Source organism: Triturus cristatus, chromosome 11, assembly GCF_964204655.1.
Source record: "Triturus cristatus chromosome 11, aTriCri1.1, whole genome shotgun sequence".
Taxonomy (NCBI): domain Eukaryota; kingdom Metazoa; phylum Chordata; class Amphibia; order Caudata; family Salamandridae; genus Triturus; species Triturus cristatus.
The window spans coordinates 998,227,942-998,253,186 of record NC_140594.1 but is presented as its reverse complement, the minus strand read 5'-3'; the positions used below and the strand labels follow the sequence as shown (position 1 = coordinate 998,253,186).

At 42.3% G+C, this 25,245-nt stretch overlaps 1 protein-coding gene across 1 annotated transcript in view; it reads right to left on the bottom strand.

Moving 5' to 3' along the window:
- EIF2A (eukaryotic translation initiation factor 2A) overlaps positions 1–25,245 on the bottom strand; it is a 292,108-nt gene that overhangs the window by 210,643 nt on the left and 56,220 nt on the right. The window contains exon 3 of the mRNA XM_085635113.1: positions 4,874–4,948. Within this exon, the coding sequence (XP_085491239.1) occupies positions 4,874–4,948 (75 nt within the window). The remainder of the gene's footprint in view (positions 1–4,873; positions 4,949–25,245) is intronic.

Below are 25,245 nucleotides of genomic sequence, written 5' to 3'. Positions count from 1 at the left end.
CCTGGCTCGAGACAGCACTGACAGAAAGCAGGAAGACACTCAAGTACCAGGATAAGTAAGCAACGACCAGGAGTAACAGAAAAGCCGGACAGTTATCTTAATATTACCATCATAATGCTCATTCTCATCTGCAAACCTACTAATTCAGTAATACCAAATCAGAGCTCATGCCATGCAAGGATAAAAACACACCACAGGAATGATGCAACACCTGCAACTTTAACATAGATGCCCACTGACAAGAGTCACAGCAAAAGAACCTCTAAAAGAGAAATCAAACAAATAGGTACTCAAGAAGCACTAAGAGACCATGCCCGTAAAAGGGATCACTGACCTCACTAAGAGGCAAGGCAACATTTGTCTCAATGGACAACAGAATAACGGGAGGGTGGGTGTGTTCCTTCTTAAGAGGTAGCCAGAACATATATTTTTTAAGTGGCAAATGGAGATTGTTCGATGATACAAATGCACTGTGTTAATATTGGAATGCAAAAAAAAAAACAAAGTAAAACAATCACAAGAATCACAGAAAGTCACGGATGTTGAATGCAGCACCTTCGGTTTTAGTTTGTCAAACGAGTCTTGGCTTTCTTACTGGTGAATGAGAACTTACTAAACATAACAAGCCACTCGGCCCAGGGCAATGGCTGTGATCCGGTCAGGCTCAGGAACTCATAAACCTGGTAGTTTTGCAGTTAGTTGTGTGCCTGGTCACAACATAGTCTGTACACTGGACAGTACCAATAACATGTACCGTCAGGCCACTATCACCAGTGTCTCTGCTTGACTACAACCATCACCAGAGGGACAGTGTAGTTCATAGCATTGTACGATTACCCTTCCCTGCACTATGACTCCACACACACACACATACATACTACAATCTCATAGAAGATAAAAAGCATCTTCACATTACCACTTAACAACAGAATAATAACCATACACCTACACTATCTAGCCACCAACACTGCACTACCAGCCATCACCAGCGAATTACCATAGGATCCAAATAAACTACCATTCCCATGCCACCAATCAACCTCCAACATCACTGCACTATAACTCCCAAGACTGCACTACAACTCTAAGTCTGTGCTACATCGAAAAGCACTGATTTTCCTGAGTTCGGCACATCTATCCACACACGTGCAGAACATAAATGTGTGGTACCCTCCTTGCCATATACAGGAGCAAGACTTTATAGACCTATAATATATTTAAAATATGATTGATAAATAGTTTTTTGATAGTGAAGTAGTAGTTGGTGCTGTTGAATGGTAAAGAAGTAATGGGGATGTGGTAGTGAGGCAATTATTGAGGTTTGCAAGGTCTATGGGTGCTGTTTATGGTTTTGCACAGTGATTGGGGGCCAAGCCAATCGCAGCCATGCTTAGTATCTATAGGTCCAAATGCATAGCCATTGCATCGCATGGATCAGCAATCTGGGGATACAAGCCGTCAGAAGGGTTACAGACAATCGAATATAAGTTTCTACGTACCCTCCTGTCAGTCCCCCAATCTACATCAACTTTTGTAATTCATCAAGAATTAGGTGTTAGTTCTGTTTCAGATTGGCTAAGGCTGGCCCCGGTGATCTGCTGGCTTAAGACCTGGATTAATCCAGAATTAACTCTGAACCACAAGATCATTAGGACTTGTGTCTCTATGGACCGAGTTAGCTGTATCCCGTGGCTACATTATGTCAAGCAAATCCTAAATAAACTAGGGAGCCCAGATCTCTTTAATTTTCTGGATAAAATAAGGAAAGAGGATCTGGTGTGGGTAAAAACACATTACCTGAATTTAGTGTCGGCTGAGAGAGAGGGGACTGAGCTAACGAAACCCTCAGTAAAAGCATATCTTTTGCTAAAAACCTCTCCCCATATTGAACCTTATATGACAATTGTCACTAAGTCCTTCCATCACCTGCTTTTAACAAGGTTTCGTTTTAACTTAATTCATTTTTTCTTAGGCGACTTGCAAGGTTGGAGCAGGATGTGCCCTTGCACATGTGACAATTCTTCATCCCAGGACACTATGCACTTTATAATGTTTTGTGATCATTACAGTGTTATCGGTAGGTTTATACTTACAATTTTAAGGGGAAAAGGTTTTATTCAGGTTAGACCCGCCTTAATCCATCTTCAGATGCTGAAAGATCCATGGGAAAGATTTAACATTGGGAGTTTCCTAGTCGCAGCTGTTAGAATAAGGAAAAAACGATATCCCATGACAAGTGCTTCGAGAGTAACCGTTATGCTTAAATGAGTATTGATTTTTTGATGGAATTTTAACTCTGAATTGTTTTGTACTGCGGTGATTTGTTGCCATATATGTATTAATGGCAGCTTCGGTTTTTTATGTGTGTCAATGAAATCTGGCTTTGTATTTTTAGGTCGAACATATTTATTGATGATTTGTATTTTAGATGTCTTTATTGTGTAGTGTAATTTGTCGTATGTGTTGGACTTTTATGGTTTTAATTAACTGAATAAAGTGATTTTGACTGACTGACTTACTGAGGTATACCTAGGTTCCTGGACTTTGGTATTTGATTTACCAAACAATTCTTCATTACATTTGTAAAGGGCAGCAAGAGGCCGCAATATTGCCATAGTAAATGATTTACAGAGGAATTATTCAATGTTCATAAAATGACGTGAAGGTTACAGTTCAATAGTGTTCATCCAAAGAGGATAGTTCATAGTCAGTGGTAGGGGTGACAGTAACTGCCAGAAAACAATTTTTTTTAATCCTTTCTGATCGGATGGTGAAATGAGGGAAGGCAAAGCGGTAGGGGCAAGTCAGAGGTGTGATAGGGATATCATCATGTGAAACACCCAAAATTCATTCAAGTAGACTTGGGCTGCCTCCCATCCCAGGGAAAAATCTGTTCTGGTTATTTTTGAAGACTGTACATATTATGAAATTTGCCACGACTTAGGCAGGATCTGAGGGAGGGGAATGTCACAGCTGACAACACACTGAGGAGAGGTTAGTTTTTGTGCTCACCCTTACAAATTGTGAAGAGATTAATTGCCAGTATAGCATTCAAAGATTCCTCAAAGAATGTAGACAATGGGTGTGCAAACTGAATCTTGCCTGAAACAGGAAATTTAGGAAATCTAGAAGTCTCCAAATAGATGAATAACTGACACCAAAAAAGGAGAGAAGATAGCCACTCAGGGATGGTTGTTACACATGAATGTAGTTAGGTAGGGGCGACTGATTGACAATATTCAAAGCCACAGCTATGCCCAAAAGGACAAAAAGCCACAGCTATGCCCAGAAGGACAAATAAGCAGTGACCCTCCCTGTTGGTGAATGATGTCATTGACTACCTAGAAAGAAACTGCTTCTTTTCTGCATCTGGGTAGGAACCTTCATTGGTTTGAGTGCAGCACGTTGTTGTGGTCACTTTGGATCTACATTTAAAGAGCTATTATTTTTTTGTGGAAGGGTAATGTAGAGATGGGATGGCAATGTACGAGCTCATTAGTGGTGGTACAAGGTCTTTACGAGAGAGGGAAAAGATGTAACATGTTGTCAATAAAGTGTTGAATTTTCCTGTTAAGTGGGAGGAACTGAGATTACGGGAACGCTTTCCCAGGCTGATTTAATGATTTAGAAGGATAGAATGGCATTCTCATACGACATTGCACTGAGATGGGAGAGGATGTCAGAGATGTCTTTTAGGGTGGAAGAAGTGTAATGTGGCTAAATGGAACAGCAGGACAGTCAGAGGAGATGCTGGTGTGGACTATGTGGTGTATTCCATTATTGACTGTACAGATGAGGAAATGGTTAATATCAGTGGCCGTCTGGGCTGAGTGGTGGATAACAAGTAGAGGAAGTTGGTTAATGGAACAGTGTTGCACAGCTTTGAAAGTGTTCTAGTACCGTTTTGAGTTGTGAGACTAGTAGAAAAGAAAGTATTCCGATTGCTTTTGGGATGGCTTGTTAGTGTACAACTTTGAGTAGAGATGTCTCTTGGGAATTATATTCTTCACCAGAATTTTGCAGATTCATCATAATCCTTTTTGGACTTAGTATAGGTATCTGGAGGTTTGGGTTGATGTTTTTGGTGCACAGGGTGCATGTGTGTCAGCAAAGAGGCGTAGGGATGTTTTGAAAATTTGAAGAAGTGAAGGCGCTTTGACACTGGATTGTAATAGGAAAAAAGCGGCTGCACATGCGCAAGGTTAAGGTTTTTGAATGTGTCAACAGTCACAGAGGTGGGCTTCAGTTACCTCTTGTGCAGGGATGGCACAGAAGTCATACTATTCAAAGGGAATCTTTTACAAAATGGAGGAAAGGAGAGGATACATTTTTTGTGCTTTCCTTCTGAGTGTATGTGAGAGCCAGCAATAGGATGAGCAGGAGGGTTTCAATACCTCATTATAAACTACTAACACATTCACCACCATACTAACATCACCACCCCATTACCCCAGAAAGCATCATTTTATCCTGGCACACCACTACACTACCACCACAAACCACTTATCACTGCATTATCACCTCCGAAAAACACTCACAAAAACAAGCAATCTTATGTTTTGGACTATAAACCTACAGATATGCACGATTACCCCCTACTGCTGCAAAACCACCTAGCACTACCTGTTCTCACACCACCACACTATCATTCCCCAGTTTTGGTTTAGAACACACAGGATTACTCTCCTCCAAAGCCACTATCACTCAACAAATACACAAAAATATACCAAAAAGTAGGAAAAGTGAGAAAAATAGCTATAGCACAGTTAGCTCAGTATAGAAGTACAGTGACTCAGTTTCAAGATGTCTTGTTTATGCATTCCATTGTTCTATACAAGATCTTCTCACTCAAAAATGTAAAGGGAAAACTTACTTTTCTCCATTGCTCCAACTAAATAATTTTCCATCTTTGCTAAATGCAAACACTTTGCAGCTTTTACCAGAGTCCCTAAAAAATAAAACATGAAACATTTGGTTAGTTTTATTTATTAAAAATATATAATGCAAGATCTCCACTACTGGCTTAACCTCTGCATTCAAATAAAAGTAGAAAACCTCTGAAAGACATTTTCAAAAATTTCAAACGCATAAAAATGATGTTCAGACCGATCTTTCAGTCAAACACTTCAATTTTCTGTAGGTACTTGAAGAAACATGGTATTAGTATATAGTAAATATATTCAGTAAGACATCCAAGCCTATTATCTTAATGTTGGAACGGCTGCCTGTCAATAGGTTCCTTCAATATTTCAAAATTTTTCATATTAAGGTTTTTTAATTTGAGACAATTCTATGCCAAAATAAATATAAAATAAAGCTCAATTATAAAATGTCCCACCTACTCAGTAAACAAAATGAGCTCTTAAAAAAACATCAATTACCAATATAACACCTTCACACCGTAACAGTTTACAAGACCATTAAAGGACCTTCTAGCCTAAATGTATGCCATTCATCCAAGTCCATCCTTTATTTTTTATCATAGAAAATGAGATGTCCTTGAGTGATGAGCCCAAGCACAAACAAAAGGCCTGCAGCAAGAGTGCCCACTGCCTTGCCCAGGCTGCACCCTGCATTCCCACTTTGCTTACCTTACTTTAGGCCTTGTTAATCCAGCATACAAGAGATGCATACTTGAAGAATGGAGGGTAAATAGAGTATATGACTGAAACGCTTAAGAGTGCTGGAGTTACTTTGGTGAAAAACCTGCAACTACTTCTGTTACAAGCTCATCCTGATATTTCAAATGGGAGGATTCACAACTATAGAAAAACTAAAATGGGCATGGTCAGAGGAACAGTTTGAAGGTAGTTCATCAGATCTAACTTACGATATCTTTAGCAGAGTATGACCAGAACTGGTTCTCTAGCCAGTAACTAAAATTCAAACGCATGATGCATCTTGCATAAGGCCACCATAGTGGTCTTACCACTAACTGCATCGAGTCTGGAAAAGGGACCAATGCTCCTACCTCAATAACTCTTGAGGATGAAAACAACGAAACAAGGGAAAGAATCATTTGAGTTAACCTACAATTTACAGAGTTGCTGAAATGTCCACTAATGTTTAAGTTAATGGTGCCGCTAATACAGTTATAAGACACCATTCTTGTCACAATTACAACATGTAGGCAACATCTTACACAGAAATGGATGGTGTATCCAATTTTTCATTTAAAATTCATATAGTTTAAGTCAACCAGGCTTGGAGTGGGCCATCTTTCTGGGAAAACACCCTCCATGCCACCAATCTTTCTCTTGAGGCTATGGTTTTGAACAGTTTATAAGAAAAGGTATTAACACATACATCCAGGTTTCACAATGCAAGTGATCTTTTTAGGTCTGGCCAGAGAGATTAGTAGCTGCCTCACAAAGGTTTATGTAATCTATTCAGAGGGGTAGGGTCAGCCTATCTCGAACACTTGGTATTTTAATAGTTACTGCAAATGCCAATTTTCATTTACAGCAGTCCGATACCTGTGCAAAGAGAGTAACAAAATACATTAATGTGTGCTTAGTCTACGCAAGGTTTACCTGGTGCATGGTATTGATAGATCTTCCAAGAGCCCCACATCTCCTGCCTGTCTGGATGCCTTCTTAAAATGTCTTGGCCAGCCAACTGTCAATAGCATTGAGCCTGCCACATCAGGGATGTGGAATTCCTACAGCCCAACGCCCAGGACATATTGTTTGGGGTTAAGGGCAACAAGTTTTAATGAGTATTTTGTCCTTGGGACAAGTAGGCCAAACCCCGTGCAGCACAAACCCTTTGGCTGCCAGTTAGCAGTACCACATTTTGGATCAGGGAAGGGCACCGTCTGCAGTCAAGGTAATATTTTTGTCCATATGTTAACGCTGTTCAAACTTGTATTTATGGCTCATTAATTGAAAGCCTTTATTATTAGGGTAAGCGCTCAAAGTATATGTTGTAAGCGCTGACTGCACTACCGACAGTGGTTCAACTGTAAAAATGTGTACACACATTTTCAAAATGTAGCAATATGAGACTATGTATAATGCTCCAAGAATGCTTTCTGATTTGATGCAAATATTAGCAAAATCTTTAAAGCAAGATTGATGATTCTTCGCTTTCAAAAAAAAAATTCATAAAAAATGAAAGCAGGAAAATAACGTTTTGCTAAACTGGTGTAAAATTTCAGGTACCATTTCTTTGCAGCATCATTTAGTAACATGTGGTGACGCATGCTAGTATTTCCCAAAAATAACTATAATGGAAAATTGCGATTCTCATATTACCATGGCTAGAGAATCTGGATTTCATTAAAGACACGGAGGCTGACATTATACATTATGCATTATTCCTTTAATGCAGTCCAAGCAGCAAGTGTGCCTGAAATATATCTGAAAGCATTATTTCAAGTTTTACTAAGAGTTCATCATAATCAGGTTACTGTCAAACATTTCAATCCAACTGAAACCTACAGCAATGGTGTACATCTCTATTTGCAGTTGTGGAAAGGCCAAGGAAAATGACATAGGGAATTTGCAGATATCAGAAGCAATACTCATGATTTAATGAAGTAGAAAGCCCGGTACATCCATGCAATGAGGACTAAGGAACCAGTGCAGTGCAAACAAACATAGCCTTTGGTTCATAGCATGGATGTAGAAGTGCCTGATCTGGTTTGTTAATGGAGAAGAGATGGGCAAATATGTGAATGTGCTTAAGACCCTGAAAATAGGGGAGGTCTGTATAAGGAGGATGTTCCTACATCATAGTTTTCAGAAGAACCGGACATCGAAGATGTCACTTCTCAGGCTGCAACCAGGTCCCCATTTTAATGATCCAGCAAAAAATGAATTGAGGAAGGGATGCGTCGGAAGGCAATCAACCCATTGTTCCATGACAAAAGAACACAACAGAACATAACACACCAGCAGAGGCGTCTTTCGACACAGAGCTTACACCGCTGAGTGTAATATATGGATATCTTCGGATCTGGTGCAAGCTCAGCAAGAGAGAGAGATAGTATGGTGTCTAAAAAGCATTTTTAAGGGTTGCCGAGTTAGCAGAGATGAACTGCAGACTGTCCGCAAAGCTGAAAAGTAAGGAATTCTATTTAAAGCAGACTATGCAGTTTGTTGAAGGCTATTAAAAAGTAGATTTTCCTACCTACAGAAAGCAGATTTCCCTTAGCTATCAGCAACAAAAACCTCAATTTAATTAGTAACACTCACTAGGTCTACCAATGGCCTAACCTTTTAGCTAGAAGGGAAGGTTTGTGCATAATCTGTTGCAAATACAAGCATATTGCTTGAGGTACGTTTTGCAGTCATAACTTGGTGGTAATTAGTTGCTATTCATCTGCATGAGCAGAAGGCAAACATGCTGGAGGAATTCTATTCCAGGGGAACCGACCACAAGCTTCTGACAGTTGAAGTGTCAGTGTATGACTGACTGGAGTTTGAAGGTCATACCCATTCAAAGACAGAAGCATCTGATCCCTCATTAGAAGGGTTTCAGCCATGATTTTCTGGGAAATGAAGTACTCCATGTGTGTGTAACTTGGTGTTGTAACTTGCAAAAGCAACTTACAGCACAAAGGGCTATCTTAATGACCCTTCTCCAAAGCATTATATGTGTAGGAGAGAAATTCACAAGTTTGTTTCTTTTACTGCCAAAAACGGGAGTGGCTATAAAACGTATACTGATTTTAAGCACTGTGTACATAAGGGGACTCAGCATTCACATGAAGGGTTAATGGTGCACTTAGTGAGGGGAAAATTAACCAGCATTGGCAACGCCAGTCGGTCTGGCCTATTACATAGCTACAGTTACTTCAAGTAATTACTAGATGTCCTTTCCAAATCAGATCAAACCGTGTGAAGTCTTTAGCAAGACTGCAGCCCTCCAGAACTTTACTAGATGTACCTCTCAAGTCAGAAGCAACTGCTTAACAAGTCTGTCAAAATGCTGCAATAATTCACGTCGTTACTAAATGTCCCTCTTGAGTATGATGCAACTACTTAAAATATCTGCCACAAAGTTAAGGGGGTGTGGATTCAACATAAAAAGTACATATCCACTTGTGTTACTTAAAGAAAACTTTGACTTAGATATTCTTTCATGAATGTGCAGTTCCCAAGTTGTTAATAGGTGTCCCCGACAAATCAAAAACAGGCCTCGAAAAATCCATGGCATTAGATTTGAATAATGTCGAGCTATTTTTAGTATCTACTAGTCTCTTCTGTCTAGTGAACTGAAAAGGAACAGGTGTACTGTTCATTCAGATAGCGTATGAGCAATAAAGATGCCATTTAATCTTGTTTTTATCTTGACACATTTGCGGTCTGTTCAAGGAAAGCTGTCAAATGTGTCTTTTTACTAATTGCTGCTTGGAAAATGGTGTTTATTTTTCTCTCGCTCTTACTACAGTTAGAGCTTTTTTGTCAAGTGGGCTGTCTGATGAGGTCAGTTTTTTTCTAACACAGAACATTTAAATAGCCTGTGAATGAATGGTGCAAATATTTCAAGAGGCATCTCGAATTATAACAGCATATTTTTTTGTAATTAAGAAGTGTGATGCAAACAAAGATTTAAATAGGAGCAAAACAAATCAGAACAGTTTACTTGATGATGTGCAAATGACACATTTGCAGAACCTCACTATCTGAACATTGTTTGTACACAATATAGTTTTATCAGTAAAAACGCATGTCAGTGGGAAAATTTGTGGCCATTTCAATGAAAAGTCAGCTGATTGCAAATAAGTGTGCTACCACTTCATGCTTTAGGCATGAATTTATTAAAAGTGATAGTTTTTAAACATGATTTGAGAAACATTCCTGCCCCCGCCACAGGACAATGCTGTTAATTAATTAAGAAGCAAGTCAGGGGTCATGTGTATCCTATGTGAGGCTATATCTGTATTATAGATTGAGCAAAAGTTTAGTCTATTAAATGAAACAGGATTTTTTGTACAGCAGACATGCTGAACTGGCATATTCGAAGGTGCTCTCATATATGATAATGAAGTAAATGGCGGCTTCGTAAATTAAAATATTTTCCCACAATCACATCAAACCAGTTTATGGGTCAAGAGAATTCCAATTAGGTCGAGTAGATTATTTAAGTCACTAGACCGGCAAGTCTATTAACATTTTCATGATTTTTTTTAAGCCTGAAAAGCCTTTATATTCTTTACTGAAGGTGTAATTCCACAAGCCTTTACTAGGTGTCCCTCTAAAAGTCAAATACAAAAGCTTTCACATTCTTACTTGAAATTGCAGTGCCAATGATTGTTACTAGGTGCCCCTCCAGTCAAATGATGCTTTGATATTATTTGTGAATGTGTAGTTCCACAAGTCGTTACCAGGTGCCCCTCCCAAGTAAATGCAAAAGCATTGGAATTCTTACATCAACCCAAATTACCACTAATCGTCAATAGGTATACCTCAAAAGTGAAATGCACAGAAATCCTTTCTTTAAGCTGCAGTTCCACAAGTTGTACTAGGTGTCCCTCACAAGCCAAATGCAAACAAATTTAAATATATTCATAAAGCTGCAGGTACACTTGCTGTTAATAGAGGTCTAGCTCAAGTCCGAAGCAGCTGCTTCAAATTACCCCCATCAAGCTGAAACTGATGTAGCTTTAGTAAATACATTTGCACAAAAACTTTTGCTATTTTAACCAGTTGTGCTCGTTTTCCATCAAATTATTTGCCAATGCTGGTTCATAATAATGCATCCTTTTTACAGATTTCAATACATTTCTTGATTTATTTTTTTAAAGTTTGTGATCACACCCCACTATTTATAGGAACTTTTATTCACTAGTAAATACAACACAATTAAATAGTTTATCTTGGTTGTATATGTTTTTGTGCTAGGAAGTTCTCATGTGGAGTGTTATTTTTTTACTCTCCCTCTAAGGTCAAGCGATGTTAGTACAGCCTTGTGAAGCTTCTTCTTGGGGTGAGTGGTGTTGATGCAGCTTCATTGACACTCCCTTTAACCCCTTCGCTGCTAGGCCTTTTTTCCCCCCCTGTGCCAAGCCTTTTTTTGGCTATTTGGGGTAGTTCGCGCTTAGGCCCCTGTAACTTTTTGACCACATAAGGTATCCACGCCAAATTTGCGTTCTTTTTTTCCAACATCATGGGGATTCTAAAAGTACCCACGGTTTGTGGATTCCCCTGCAGTGGACCCAGAAATAAGCCACAATACAGCTAACTTGTTTTATTTTGGAAAAAAAGGGCTACAGATGAAAGCGTCTGGTTGTGGGGCTGAAATCACCATTTTCCCAGCCTTCAGGCACAAGCAGACTTTTTTCAGAAAACCGACATTTTTTACTCAGTTTTGACATTTTTCTGGGACATATCCTATTTTTGCTATTTTTTGTGCTTTCAACCTCCTTCCAGTTAATGGTAGAAATGGGTATGAAAGCAATGATGGATCCTAACCTGACACTGTTGACAAAGAGATGGGGTTGCAGGGCCGACGGGGGAAACAGGGATAGGGGGAGTGATGCTCCTTCCAGGGGGCTTTGATATCGCAGGGGTAGGATGGGATAGAGGCATGGGGGGGGTCCAAGGAAAGGCCCGGTCTTATGATGGGGATGGTAGAGAGATATCGATATTGTAGAATTGGGTCGGGGGAACTGGACAGGGGCCCTAGAGGGGGTGGTTTATTTAGGCATGGCCCAACTTGTAGTAGTCATTGAGATGTTTACTATCTTATTGTAATAAACTTGCAATAAAGTTTGTTTAAAAAAAAATGAAAGCAATGATGGAACCTGGAACGCTATACATTTTAGAAAAGTAGACAAAATTCTGAATTCAGCAAGGGGTCATTTGAGTAGATCCTTCAAGGTTTCTTCATAGAAACCAACAGTTAAATATAAGAAAAATTGAATATTTGTTGAAAAAAACAGCCATTTGTGCCAACGTTTTCACCAGTAACTTCTTCTAATTGTGACAGCTGTTTGAAAACAATATACTGTTACATCCGCTAGACCTTTCTGGTTGTGGGGATATATAGGACTTGTAGGCTCACCAAGAACTTGACGAACACAGAGCCAATAACTGAGCAGCGTCTTGCAATGGTTTTTCATTATGTTCCGGGTATACAGCAATTAATTTGGGAAAATATATACATGGAAAAAATCGGTATGAAGGACACCTATGTATTTCTGAAATTGGAACAAAATATAGAGTTTAGAAACAGTAGATATCTGCACATTTCTGAAATTGTGAGTACCCATACTAGCATGAGACTTCTAGGTCATTTTTCAAAATGACTTTTTGTTTTTACACATTGTCTTTCATTTGGAAGGCAGAAACGTATCCAAAGTCAATAGGTAATAACAGTTGCTCTACAGTTCTGTGTTACCCTAAGTCTCCCAATAAAAATGGTAACTCACTTGTGTGGGTAGGCCTAGTTCCTGCGACAGGAAACGGTCCAAAACGCAACGTGGACACACTTTATTTTTACAGTGAAAACTGACCCTCTTTTTGCAAAGTGCCTAGCTGTAGATTTTGAACCCTGTCTTTGCGGGCACCTAGGGAAACCTAGCAAACCTACACATTTTTGAAAAGTATACACCCAAGGGAATCCAAGATGGGGTGACTTGTGTGGCTCTCACCAGGTTCTGTTACCCAGAATCCCTTGAAAACTTCAAAATTTGTCAAAACAAAAACACATTTTCCTCACATTTCTATGGTGGAAAGTTCTGGAATCTGCATGGATCCACAAAATTCCACCCACCCCGCGTTCCTCAAAGTCTTCCGAGAAAAACGGTACCTCACTTGTGTGGGTAGGCCTAGTGCCCGCGACAGGAAGCGGCCCAAAACGCAACGTGGACACACCACATTTTCACAGTGAAAACTGACCCTTTTTTTGCAAAGTGCCTTGCTGTAGATTTGTAACCCTAGCTCTGCCGGCACCTAGGGAAACCTAGCAAACCTATCCATTTTTGAAAACTGGACACCCGGGGGATTCCAGGGAGGTATGTCTTGCGTGGATACCCCAACATTTTCTTACCCAGAATCCCCTGCCTCAAATTTAGCTGAAAGAAATCACTTTTTCCACACATTTTTGTGTGGGAAAGTTGTGGCATCACCGGGCTGACACAAAATTCCTACCACCCAGCGTTCCCCCAGGTCTCCCGATAAAAATGGTGCCTCACTCGTGTGGGAGGCCCAAGTACCCGCGACAGGCAAGGGCCCAAAACGTAGTGCGGCGACATCAAAATTGCCTATCGCAAAACGACCTGGTTTTGCAAGGAGCGTCACCTGGGTTTTCGGCAGCCAGCTAGGGAAACTTACCAAACCCACACATTTCTGAGAACTAGACACCCGGGGGATTCCAGGGAGGTATGGCTTGCGTGGATCCCCCAACTTTTTCTTACCCAGAAGTTTTGTGAACTATGCTGGCAACACTCAAGTGACTTTTTTTTTTGCTAGATGTAGCGATGGACATACACCACTGGATATTATTATTATTATTATTATTATTATAGAGACTTTTGTAACGCGCTCTGCTACTAAATAGTATAGTATCCTGGCGCGGAGAGAAAAGGAAGGGGGCAGATCACAGTAAATGCAAAAGAGGGACAGCCATTAGGCGTTGGTGTTAAAGAGGTAGGTTTTTAGGCCTTTCCTAAATGCCATGATGGAAGGGGCTGTTCTCAGTTGCAGGGGGAGGGCATTCCAAGCTCTCGCTGCTCTAACAGAAATGGATTGTCCACCTAGCCTACTATATTTGAACTTTGGTACAGTCATTTGATGAAGATTGCTTGATCTGAGAGGGCGGTTGGGGGCATAAAGGGAAAATCTTTTTCTCAAATAGGTAGGGCCTGTTAGGTGGAGTGCACGGTATGCTAACACAAGGATCTTAAATAAGATCCTTTGAGCCACTGGAAGCCAGTGAAGGTCTCGGAGAGGTTGGCGGACGCTAGATCTTCTGGGGATGTTGAACAGCAGCCGGACCGCAGCATTTTGGATGACTTGGAGGCGGTGGATCAGATAGGCTGGGAGTCCGCAGTAGAGAGCATTCGCATAATCCAATCTGGATAATATCAGAGCGCGAATGACCGTCTCCTTAGCTGCTCGCGGGAGCAAAGGAAGGAATCTGCGTAGAGTTTTGAGAGTGGAGAAGCAGATTCCGGTGAGTTTTTTCAGGTGATCTTCAAATCTTAGATTATTGCTAAACCAGATTCCTAGGTTTTTTGCAGGTCCACCTGTGGTTTTGGGGCTGGGAAAATCGGTGGGCCAGAGAGAATCATAGAAATTATCTGGGAAGGAGCCGTACAGCAGAATTTCCGATTTGCTCTCATTACACTTGAGTTGAGCCAAGGCCAGCCAGCGGAAGACCGATGATAAGCAGAATTGGACTCTCGTCGTGTCCAGGTTGTTTTTGGGCCATGTAAACAAGAGCTGGGTATCATCGGCGTAGGCCATAATTTTGGCCCCCAGCTGTTCCGCTAGATAGATAAGGGGGGTCATATAGACATTAAAAAGCAGGGGGCTCAAGGTGGAGCCCTGTGGTACGCCAGTTGAAAGTTTTTTGGGAGAAGAAGAGAAAGGCGGCATCCACACTTGCTGGGACCTGTCATCTAAGAAAGATCTTAACCATCCGAGAGCAGGGCCAGTTATGCCTATGTCTGCTAGTCTGGTAAGTAGGAGGGAGTGAGGAACCGTATCGAAGGCGGCAGAGAGGTCCAATAAAATCAGCGCCGCTCTGCCACCTCCGTCTAAGCACTCACGGATAGCCTCAGAGACCTCAACTAGGGCCGTCTCTGTACTGAAAGCAGCTCTAAAGCCTGATTGCGCAGGGTGGAGAGCTTGAGAGTTTTCTACGAATCGGTCCAGCTGTGAAAATGCAACTTTTTCGCATATCTTTGTTAGAGCTGGCAGTAAAGAAATGGGTCGGAAATTAGCGGGAGTTTTTGGATCTAGGCCATTTTTCTTAAGGAGTGGTAGCAGTTTTGCCTGTTTCCAGCAAGCTGGCACTGTGGCGCTGGAAAAAGAGAGGTTCACAATATGTGTCACCTCTTGGCCGACTGTGTTAGCCAGGCCCGCAAGGACTCTGGCTTGGCAGGGGTCCGCAGGGGAACCCGATTTTAAGGTAGCCAGAATTTTCACGACCTCGGTTGTATTCACTGGAGTGAAGAGGGCAAACTGATCCGTAGAAGCGGGCATAGTGGGGATAGAAGTAGTCATGGAGGATGGAAAATTGTTGCATACGGTAAGTAGATCATCTTGGATTTTATCAATTTTTTCCACAAAAAACACAGAGTTCCTCACACCATTTTGCCGATGAGGCTAGAAAAGGGTGAGCGGCGCTAGGAGAGACAAAGCTTTTGACAACAGCAAAGATTTCTGCGCTGTTGTTATTGGCCTTGGAAATACGCCCTTCATAGTATGAGCTTTTTGCCACTCTAATTGCAGCATAATACTTCTTTTGAGCTGTTCTGAGTTCTTTCTTGGCCTCAGGGAGGTATGCTTGTCTCCAACGTCTTTCGAGTTTTTTGCAGCCTGATTTAAGATCGCGGAGGGTGTTGGAGAACCAGGGTTTAGAGGGGGAGGAGCGAACTCTACAGACGCGACCTAATTTGGTGGAAAGAGCAACCCCTTCTTCAATCCATGAATTGAATAAGCTCACTGCTGGTTCAATTTCTGACGGCAGTGAGGGGCGAGAGGTATCGAGATGATCACAGAGCAAAGCTAAATTAATTTTCTGTGTATGAGCCTCAGCATTGTTGGTCTCAGCAGGGCGGGACAAGGGCCAGGAGAATCTTATTAGCATGTGATCAGACCAGTTTAAAATCTCAGGTTCAGACATATTAATGTTGAAGTTGGTACATACTAAGTCAAGGGCATGACCTCCTGAGTGGGTGGGAGCCTTGATCCACTGTTTCAGTTGGGCCATTGCAAACGCCTCGTTTAGCCGAACTGTGTCAGATAGATCAGGCTGGTCCACATGGATATTAAAGTCCCCCAGAAGGAGATATGTGGGGTATTTCAGGGCGCGTGGGACTATCATGTCCTCTAGTGCCTCAAGAAATTTACCTGCGTGGCCAGGTGGTCGGTATACCAGAGATCCACCTAAAGTAAAATGAGCCCCTAAGGTGAGAGAAAAATGGAGTACCTCAGCATCAATGGATGGGCCCATAGGGTCTAGAGAAAAGGTCCATTTATCCCGAAAAATGGCTGCTACGCCGCCTCCTCTGCCTAGGGGGCGGTCTTGTCTGATAATTTTAAAGCCACGTGGGATGGCGAGTTCGATCACTGGGTTACATGTGTCATTGAGCCATGTTTCTGTGACAAAGAGAAGGTCAAACTCGTTGTCGCTTAGTAGCTCGAATATTTCATTAGAATGTTTTACCAGAGATCTGGCGTTGATCAAGCCGGCCTGGAGACATGACGGGTCAGTAGCACACTGTGTAGGGGCTGGAAGAGTAGGTTGAAAGCGAAATGTGCATGATTGACAAGTGTACTGAACAGTATCTGCCAGGTCCCATTGACTCGAACAGGAGCATGGTTTAGTATTAAGTGCAATTAGGTACTCACGAGAGTAGGGAACACGTGGTCGATTACAGGGTAGGAGGGCAGCTGCAAGGGGGCTGGCGCTGGCCGCGTCCGGGACACGGACGGGCACAGACGGGCCCTCCTTTGGCGCTCCTTCGGCGCGTAGACGGCGCTCCCGCTGCGCTCGTCCGCTGCGCGTCCGGAAGTAACACATAATGAAGCTGAGGAAGGGGGTGTGGTCTGCGATGTGGGCGTGGCCCAGGGACTCGCCTGAATGGCGTTTGCAGCGGTCGTTGCAGCCGGCGCTATGCAGCGCTTCCCGGCTGTTTCAAGAGGGCTTGGGTAGGTTGTCAGCAAACAAGTTAAAAAACACACAATATTCAATTTTTAAAAGTTCGCGCTGTGAATCTCTCGGCGTGTGCCTGCGGAGTCCTTCAGTTCTCAGGGCGGCGCTCTCAGAGGCGCGTATTTATAGGCTGCCTGGCGGAGGGGGCGTGGCCTGCGATGTGGGCGTGGCCCAGGGACTCGCCTGAATGGCGTTTGCAGCGGTCGTTGCAGCCGGCGCTATGCAGCGCTTCCCGGCTGTTTCAAGAGGGCTTGGGTAGGTTGTCAGCAAACAAGTTAAAAAACACACAATATTCAATTTTTAAAAGTTCGCGCTGTGAATCTCTCGGCGTGTGCCTGCGGAGTCCTTCAGTTCTCAGGGCGGCGCTCTCAGAGGCGCGTATTTATAGGCTGCCTGGCGGAGGGGGCGTGGCCTGCGATGTGGGCGTGGCCCAGGGACTCGCCTGAATGGCGTTTGCAGCGGTCGTTGCAGCCGGCGCTATGCAGCGCTTCCCGGCTGTTTCAAGAGGGCTTGGGTAGGTTGTCAGCAAACAAGTTAAAAAACACACAATATTCAATTTTTAAAAGTTCGCGCTGTGAATCTCTCGGCGTGTGCCTGCGGAGTCCTTCAGTTCTCAGGGCGGCGCTCTCAGAGGCGCGTATTTATAGGCTGCCTGGCGGAGGGGGCGTGGCCTGCGATGTGGGCGTGGCCCAGGGACTCGCCTGAATGGCGTTTGCAGCGGTCGTTGCAGCCGGCGCTATGCAGCGCTTCCCGGCTGTTTCAAGAGGGCTTGGGTAGGTTGTCAGCAAACAAGTTAAAAAACACACAATATTCAATTTTTAAAAGTTCGCGCTGTGAAGCTCTCGGCGTGTGCCTGCGGAGTCCTTCAGTTCTCAGGGCGGCGCTCTCAGAGGCGCGTATTTATAGGCTGCCTGGCGGAGGGGGCGTGGCCTGCGATGTGGGCGTGGCCCAGGGACTCGCCTGAATGGCGTTTGCAGCGGTCGTTGCAGCCGGCGCTATGCAGCGCTTCCCGGCTGTTTCAAGAGGGCTTGGGTAGGTTGTCAGCAAACAAGTTAAAAAACACACAATATTCAATTTTTAAAAGTTCGCGCTGTGAAGCTCTCGGCGTGTGCCTGCGGAGTCCTTCAGTTCTCAGGGCGGCGCTCTCAGAGGCGCGTATTTATAGGCTGCCTGGCGGAGGGGGCGTGGCCTGCGATGTGGGCGTGGCCCAGGGACTCGCCTGAATGGCGTTTGCAGCGGTCGTTGCAGCCGGCGCTATGCAGCGCTTCCCGGCTGTTTCAAGAGGGCTTGGGTAGGTTGTCAGCAAACAAGTTAAAAAACACACAATATTCAATTTTTAAAAGTTCGCGCTGTGAAGCTCTCGGCGTGTGCCTGCGGAGTCCTTCAGTTCAATATGTAAATATTTCAAAGTGTCCATAAAGTTCCAAAGAACTTTCATAACTGTCTGAAAGAGGTAGCGGAGTGGCTGAAAACCAACTTTTTCACAGTTAATAGTGATAAAACAGAGTTTCTATGCTGTACGCCGTCAAAAATGCTATATCCACTCCCAAATAATTTTTGGCCAGGGATTGGTACAGGCAACCTGGAAACATCCAATTGGGTAAGCAATTTTGGAGTGCATTTTGATGATAAACTCTTGTTGGAAATACACGTCAATAAAATAATCTCTACTGGTCTTGGACTACTTCGAAAACCTGAGGAAAAATGTTCCACAGCTGCCGCTAACAGCCTGAAAGTTTAAATGTTCAAAGTACAATTCTGAGTAGAATTGATTACTGTAATGCCTTGTTGCATCTGAATACTTATTAAAAAGGTTGTACAGAGTGCAAGCAGCGGCAGCAAAACTCGCTTTAGACATAGGCATACCTCCTCGTCCGGTACCCTCAGGGAACTTCGTTGGCTCCATGTAAAGGACAGTTTCACATTTATATCTATACAGCAATAAAAGGAACAGGACCCAAGTTATTGCAAAGAAAATTCAACCACTACGTTCCTATGAGGAATATACGTTCTTCTACTGCGAATTTACTTTGCATTCCAAAATTTCAAAACGTGAGACAGGGTGGCTGGGCCTTTTCAGTAAAGACTGCACAGATTTAGAATAAGCTGCCGGCTCCTTTAAGAGCCAGTAAAAATCTTTTACAATTCAGAAGGAATCTGAAAACTTGGTTCTTCTCCAAGTAGAAAGGTGACACAAGGGACAATAGGCTCAGATTTGGCTCCTGTCAGTTATGTTGTTCTAAGAAAGTTCATTTGTTGGTAGGCGTACTTTTTGTGATCTCTAAAAGTCAGTGAGGTGGTCATTAGTGTTAGGATACCTTTTAGGTGAAAGTTGTGCTACATACATGTAATTAATAATACTAGAGGGCTCTCTCAATGTAGATACAAGTGGTTGAAATGTCAATCACAGTGTTCTTTGGGTGGGGGTGACTTCAAAAATCTGAATATACACTCTAGTTACTCGTGTTAATTTTCGGCATGATAAATAAATACATCAAAGCTTTCGGCCAGACCTAAAAATGAAGTTAACAATGAAAACTCAATGTTGTGTACTTTGTCTTTGTGTTATATAGCTGTGTTCCAGTCCTTGCCCCGAGGCATAGCACAAAATCTACTCTTTTTCGGTACTTACTAAAGATTCGACCTTGGAACTACCCGTGTAGTCTGTACTTGCTACTTCATTTAATAAACCTCACTCAGTATGTGTAATGACCAGAGTTCAGTCTCCGTCAGTGCGTGCATTGCAACAGAGGCTTAAACTTAAAAATCGCAAATTAGTTGTCTTAAGTGGTCAAAAGGTGTCATAGCAGAATTATTTAAAAACACTAAAAATAAATATTAAGAAATTCTATATCTAACCTATAAAAAAATGAGTTTGAACACGTTTGAACACAGCCAGTCTCTTTTGCCCAGAGGTTATTGCTGTGATCCATTTTTCTCAGGAAATAAAGTAGAAACTGGCTGAATTTTTTTGAAACATTTCACGAAATGGTCGATTAAGATTAGATGTACATAACACGCACATCCTTGATAGCTATCACCCAGCACACAATCTTATTTCATCGTCAGCAATATTCCAGAGAGAGGAAACCACAATGTGGTTTTGAATTAGTCAGAAGCTAAATGAATAAGTGATAATCTGTGAGCCTTTCGACAACAAATAATTAAATGCTCCCTTCTGCTTGCTTTACTCATTTAAATTTGCAAAACTGTAATTTAGATGTACAACTGAGTATGTATTAAATTACTGACGTCACTTGCCGGCATGAGGGCGCTTTATAGATACATCAGGTCAATGTTTAATTGCAGGGAAGAGCAGAACTAAGCAGTAACATGTCTATTTCGGTGGTGCACTTTGGCCAATATTTTACAAAAACTGTGCGACCAATACAGTGCAAAAACAAAAACAAAAAAAATCACAGGCTGAGAGCAACACAGACACCTACACAGAATACCGAAAAGGCTGTGCCACAAGTGGGTAGCACGATAGAAGCGAGTCTGTGTCGCTGAATAATTGGGACTATAGGTATGCCCACTATATTAAAGTGGTCTGTGGAAGGTCGCTAGCGCAAGCTGTTTGTGCCAGGCCTGCCAGGCAAGTTGGATGCTTTAAAATTCAGATTTGTGATGAACCTTGCAGAATGTCTTTCAGTTATACATAGAACCACATAATGATCTGTACATAGCTGTGTTTAAGGCAGCAGGCTGTCAGTAATATGCAGGGCCCAATGTAGAGCTGGATCTGACTGGAGCCCACCAGCTAAGCTTAAAATCACATGGCACTTGGCAGTGAGCCAAAAGCGATGCCAGAAAAGGTCTGCGGGTTCTCTGTTGTCTGCTTTTGTGAGTATGCTCCATAGAAGGCCGTTTGACTGCTTCCCTAGATTCTGGAGCTCAAGGGTCTGGAGAGAGATGAGGTGCTATATTGTTGAGGACCAATCAAGGTGTGGCAAGTAACCATGGTAGATCAAGTGCATGGCGCTCACGCTGATGTCGTGTCAGTCAGTAAAAAGGCTATATTGTGGGACCCAGAAACTCATCTATCACAACAAGCTATCTTTGGCACCACATTGTAGCACACCGAGAGAGGATTGGCGACTGATAAAGTGGTCTACGGACATGAAATCTCATCAGAAAAATTTCTGTAATTCACTTGCTGCTAATCCAATGCTCTCTGCAGGTAAGTTCAAATCTTTGACCAGCAGGTGGAAGTGCAACATTTGCTTAATAAACTATGGTGGAAATTTGCAGATCAAAAGGAAGGACATTATGTAAGATTTTCGTTACATCTCATAGGCCCTGTTGGCATAAACCAGTGTTGATACTATCAGTTTTATTCAGTCCGATAAATAATGGCCATGGCAGGGTACGTTTTAAAAACAGGAATGCCAGTCATGAAGCCGCTGTGGTCCAAGGAGGTAAGTACCACATAGACAAGTCAATGCCTTAAACCACAGGTCTTGCTATTATAATTTTGTCTATCGAAGTTAAAGCTGAGAAAGATTACAAGGAGGACATGCTGGACCACTTGACTTGAAATGTAGCGCACATCCAAGAGACAACAGATAAACATGGCACCAGCTTAACAAAGCAGGATTATGTTTTTCAGTGTTGAACATTTTCAGACACAGTATTGTCAGCAATAGCAGGGAAAGGAATATGTTTAAACACAGCACTACACAACTAGTAATCATTCAAGAATACATAACTAAGAATTACTGGGGCACTGGCGCGCATACGAACATTAAAAAACATTACATTAAAAAGTTGCTTATCAGAGGCTTCAATAGGTTCCAATTCTCACAACACTTTGTAATGTACTAAGTGCACCTTTCTGTCTCACTACTGAGAATGTCACTACAACAGAGACAGTATATCCAAATTTCCACAACTAAAAATGTGGCTACTGAGGATGCCACTGCATGTAATTTGGCACATACATGAGTAAGTGAACTAACCGGACGCCTAATCTTCAACCCTATAATTTAATCTGCCCCAACCTTAAACCCATTCCTTAAATTGCATCCCAATCATAATCCTATCCCCTACACTAAACTCCAGTAAACTAAAACATAGCTTTGCCCTTATCCTAAATCTACCAAAATACTAACCTTAATATTACATATGATACTACGCCCTTACATTAATTTTAAAATCTTTACAATACTCCTTACCTTGAGCCCCCAACTCAAGTATCCATTTCACTTGATGTAGTGCTGTCCTCAGTGTCATTGTGTGTATGGAAAATTCCATGTACATGTGCCACTGTATAATGGGTTCAAGGTAGTGGGGTTGCACCAAGTGCACTGATCACTAGCTCTTAAGACTGGCCCCTCATCAAAAGCATGGGCCAAGAGTTGCGCAACATCAACATTAAGAATCATGAACGGAACTTCAGATTGGCCAGACAGCAAGGTGAAATAGAGTATAAATACATTAGTAGCCCCAGAGCACTACAAAGAGTCCTTTGTTGTTATGTTGAAACAGGTCCAATTCTATTGCCGAGGAGATCAAAAGTCCAGTAGTAGTGACAATATTCGCATTTGAGAAGACAGCCGACAAGCTTTTCGTCTTGACTGACTTTTTCAAGGCTGATAGTATAGTTAAATGTAAAAATCCAATCAAACCGGTATTTGAACACGACACACGCGGACGTCAACGCCGGCGCTGTACTCACAGCAACCATGGGCATATCATGGCCTTATAGAAACTCTCCAGATAAATGCTGGTTTACTTCAGTGGCTTCAAAACCTTCCCGTACTGTGCAGTGAAGTCTTACGGGCCAACTTAAGCATGTTACACAGGGATTTCGGTATTGTTAATACCAGGGTCCAAATTACACACCTCTGGCGTTCATGGTTTGAACGGATTTCTACATTTAACTACACTATCAGCCTTGAAAAAGTTGTGCATGACAAAACACGTGTCAGCTGTCTTCTTATATACAAATATTGTCACTATTACTGGACTTTTGATCTCTTCAGTAATAAAATTGGACCCGTTTCAACAACAGACCAACAAAGGACTCTTTGTAGTGCTCTGGGTCGGCTAATGTACTGTATGAACGAGTTCTCTTTTTATGTATGTTTCACACTAGCTTGGTGGCATGGTGTTCTGGTCCATAGACCATAAATGATAATAATAATAACAATAAATCTGGTATTTGTAAAGCGCGAACAATTACCCCTAAGGGTGTCAAGGCGCAGGGGGCTGTCGGGGAGATTAAGCGAGATATTGCACAGAGTCGCATGGTGCTGGGCTAACCTACAGCTGGCACCGGGGATAGAACCGGGAGCCCCTGTGTTCCGGAGACAGCCACCCTGGCCGCTGCGCCACACCTCTTCCACAAGAGCACACGCTACTTTGCATTTTGTCTACATATTATTATTATTAATTCATACTTGATATAGTGCATGGCTACCCTTACGCATCCCAGCGCTGGTTGCAACCAATAGCAGAGTACAGTTTCAAGGCAGGTTCTGACGGAGCCATGTTTTTAATTGCTTTCTGAATGAAAAATGGCGAGTCAATGACCGAAGCTGGATCGGGAGCGTGTCACATAAACTTGTCGTATTGTATGAGAATATACGGCCACCGGCTCGTACTCTCAGGACTTTGGGGACTGTTGCCTGGAATAAATTAGCCCATCTCAGGCTACTACAGGGCCGATAAAAGGACATCAGGGAGCGGTTGATTTTTGGGTCCGTACCCTATAGAGTTTTATGCGCTATGCATAATGATTTGAACATTATGCGTTCTTTGATGGGTAGTCATACCCACTGTTTTTGGCTGTGCAGAACATTTATATACCACAGACACCTTAGTCTTCCTTGTGAATGGTGAAATATAGTTTCAGCTTCATATGAGGGTTTTCCTGACTTCACATCTTCTAGAAAATCCTTTATGGTTGTTAAAAAAGCTTTTAAAGGCCATAAACACAAGAATGCCGTGTTTCAGCCAGCCAAAGAATGCACCAAGCATAACTGGAGAGCACATGTTTCCAGGGCTACAGACTGGCAAGAGAATTATCGAAAGGAGCATATCGTGTTGGCAGAACAGATATTCAATGTGAACCATGTGAAGGAGCATCTCCTTCTCAGAAAACATTTTTTTTTAATTATTACTTGAGAAAGATAACCTTCAATTTTAAGCAAAATGTGTTTTTGAAATCTATGCACCATTGATACTTTATTCAGGTTAGGAAATGGACAATACCAAACGTTTCTGCAGTGTGTCTAAGCAATGATATAAATGAAAACTAGACTTGTGTTGAGGTTGTTGATGATGTTCAGATCCTACACACACTAAGCAATACGAGAAAACATAAAAAAAGATATTTAAATAGTTTTGCTCTCACATACATTAAGGGAATAAATAATTGCATTATAGGAAGGAATATATTGCTTATTTAGAAAGGCACATGGTCCCCATCACCATGATGCTGGAACCCCATTGCTCACTTGGGCATGGTAAATTAGCAAAAAGAAGGGGGGACACAAAAGTTACTTTTCGTAATTCTTAGAAATCTGGAGTGGTACCAATTATGATCAACAAAACGCCATGTTTCAAGCCATATGGTGTTCACTGACACAAAGGGTAACAGTTCATTTTGCCCGACACTACCAGCCCACATAGAATTTTTGGATACCAATGACTTGGGAAATGAATAACCCTAGAAATTGATTTGAATATGTATCACTAAGCTCTGCAAAGCTTGTCTAGTTCTGCTTATTCTTTATTACACCTGATACAAATACATGGGCTGTAAGAGGTCTGAACATTTTCCTATAAACAAACTAGGAAAACATATTTTATTCCTTTACCCAGGATGTTTCATCACAGTTTGGGCATATGATTTGATGCATAATTGGGTTGATAGTCTGCAGACTCCTCCAAAAGACCATATATTTGGTAAGTGCCCAATTCTGATCTCCCTCATTAACCAAATAATTGTGCAATTCCACACTGAATCTATGTGAAAATAAAGTCCTTACTTGCATGTCTGTAAGAGTTTCATTATACATTGCAAGATGGCAGATTGTTTTTCAAAGAACTAACGGTGGACGCGTAACAGAAGACCAGCAGGATGAGAGGGAGTGGACCGATCTATCGAGGTGAATCCCCTTCACACACCAGACGGAGAGGACAGTGGGGGTCCGTGTACCCCAAAACTCACCGGAGGAAAGAACAACACGGGACCTGGCAGTGAGGATGGGAGGAAAACTCCTGGAGACGAAGAGGGCATCTTGGATGCGCGGTTCCGGCAGCGAGGAAGGGACATGGTCCGGACACAAGTGAGATTGCATCGGAGACAAATCGGGGCAGGCTCTCACAGAAAATTGACGGAGAGGCCCCCCTTGCTCGAGAACTGGAGCCTCCGACCTGCCATGCCTGACTCCAAAATGGCAGCCA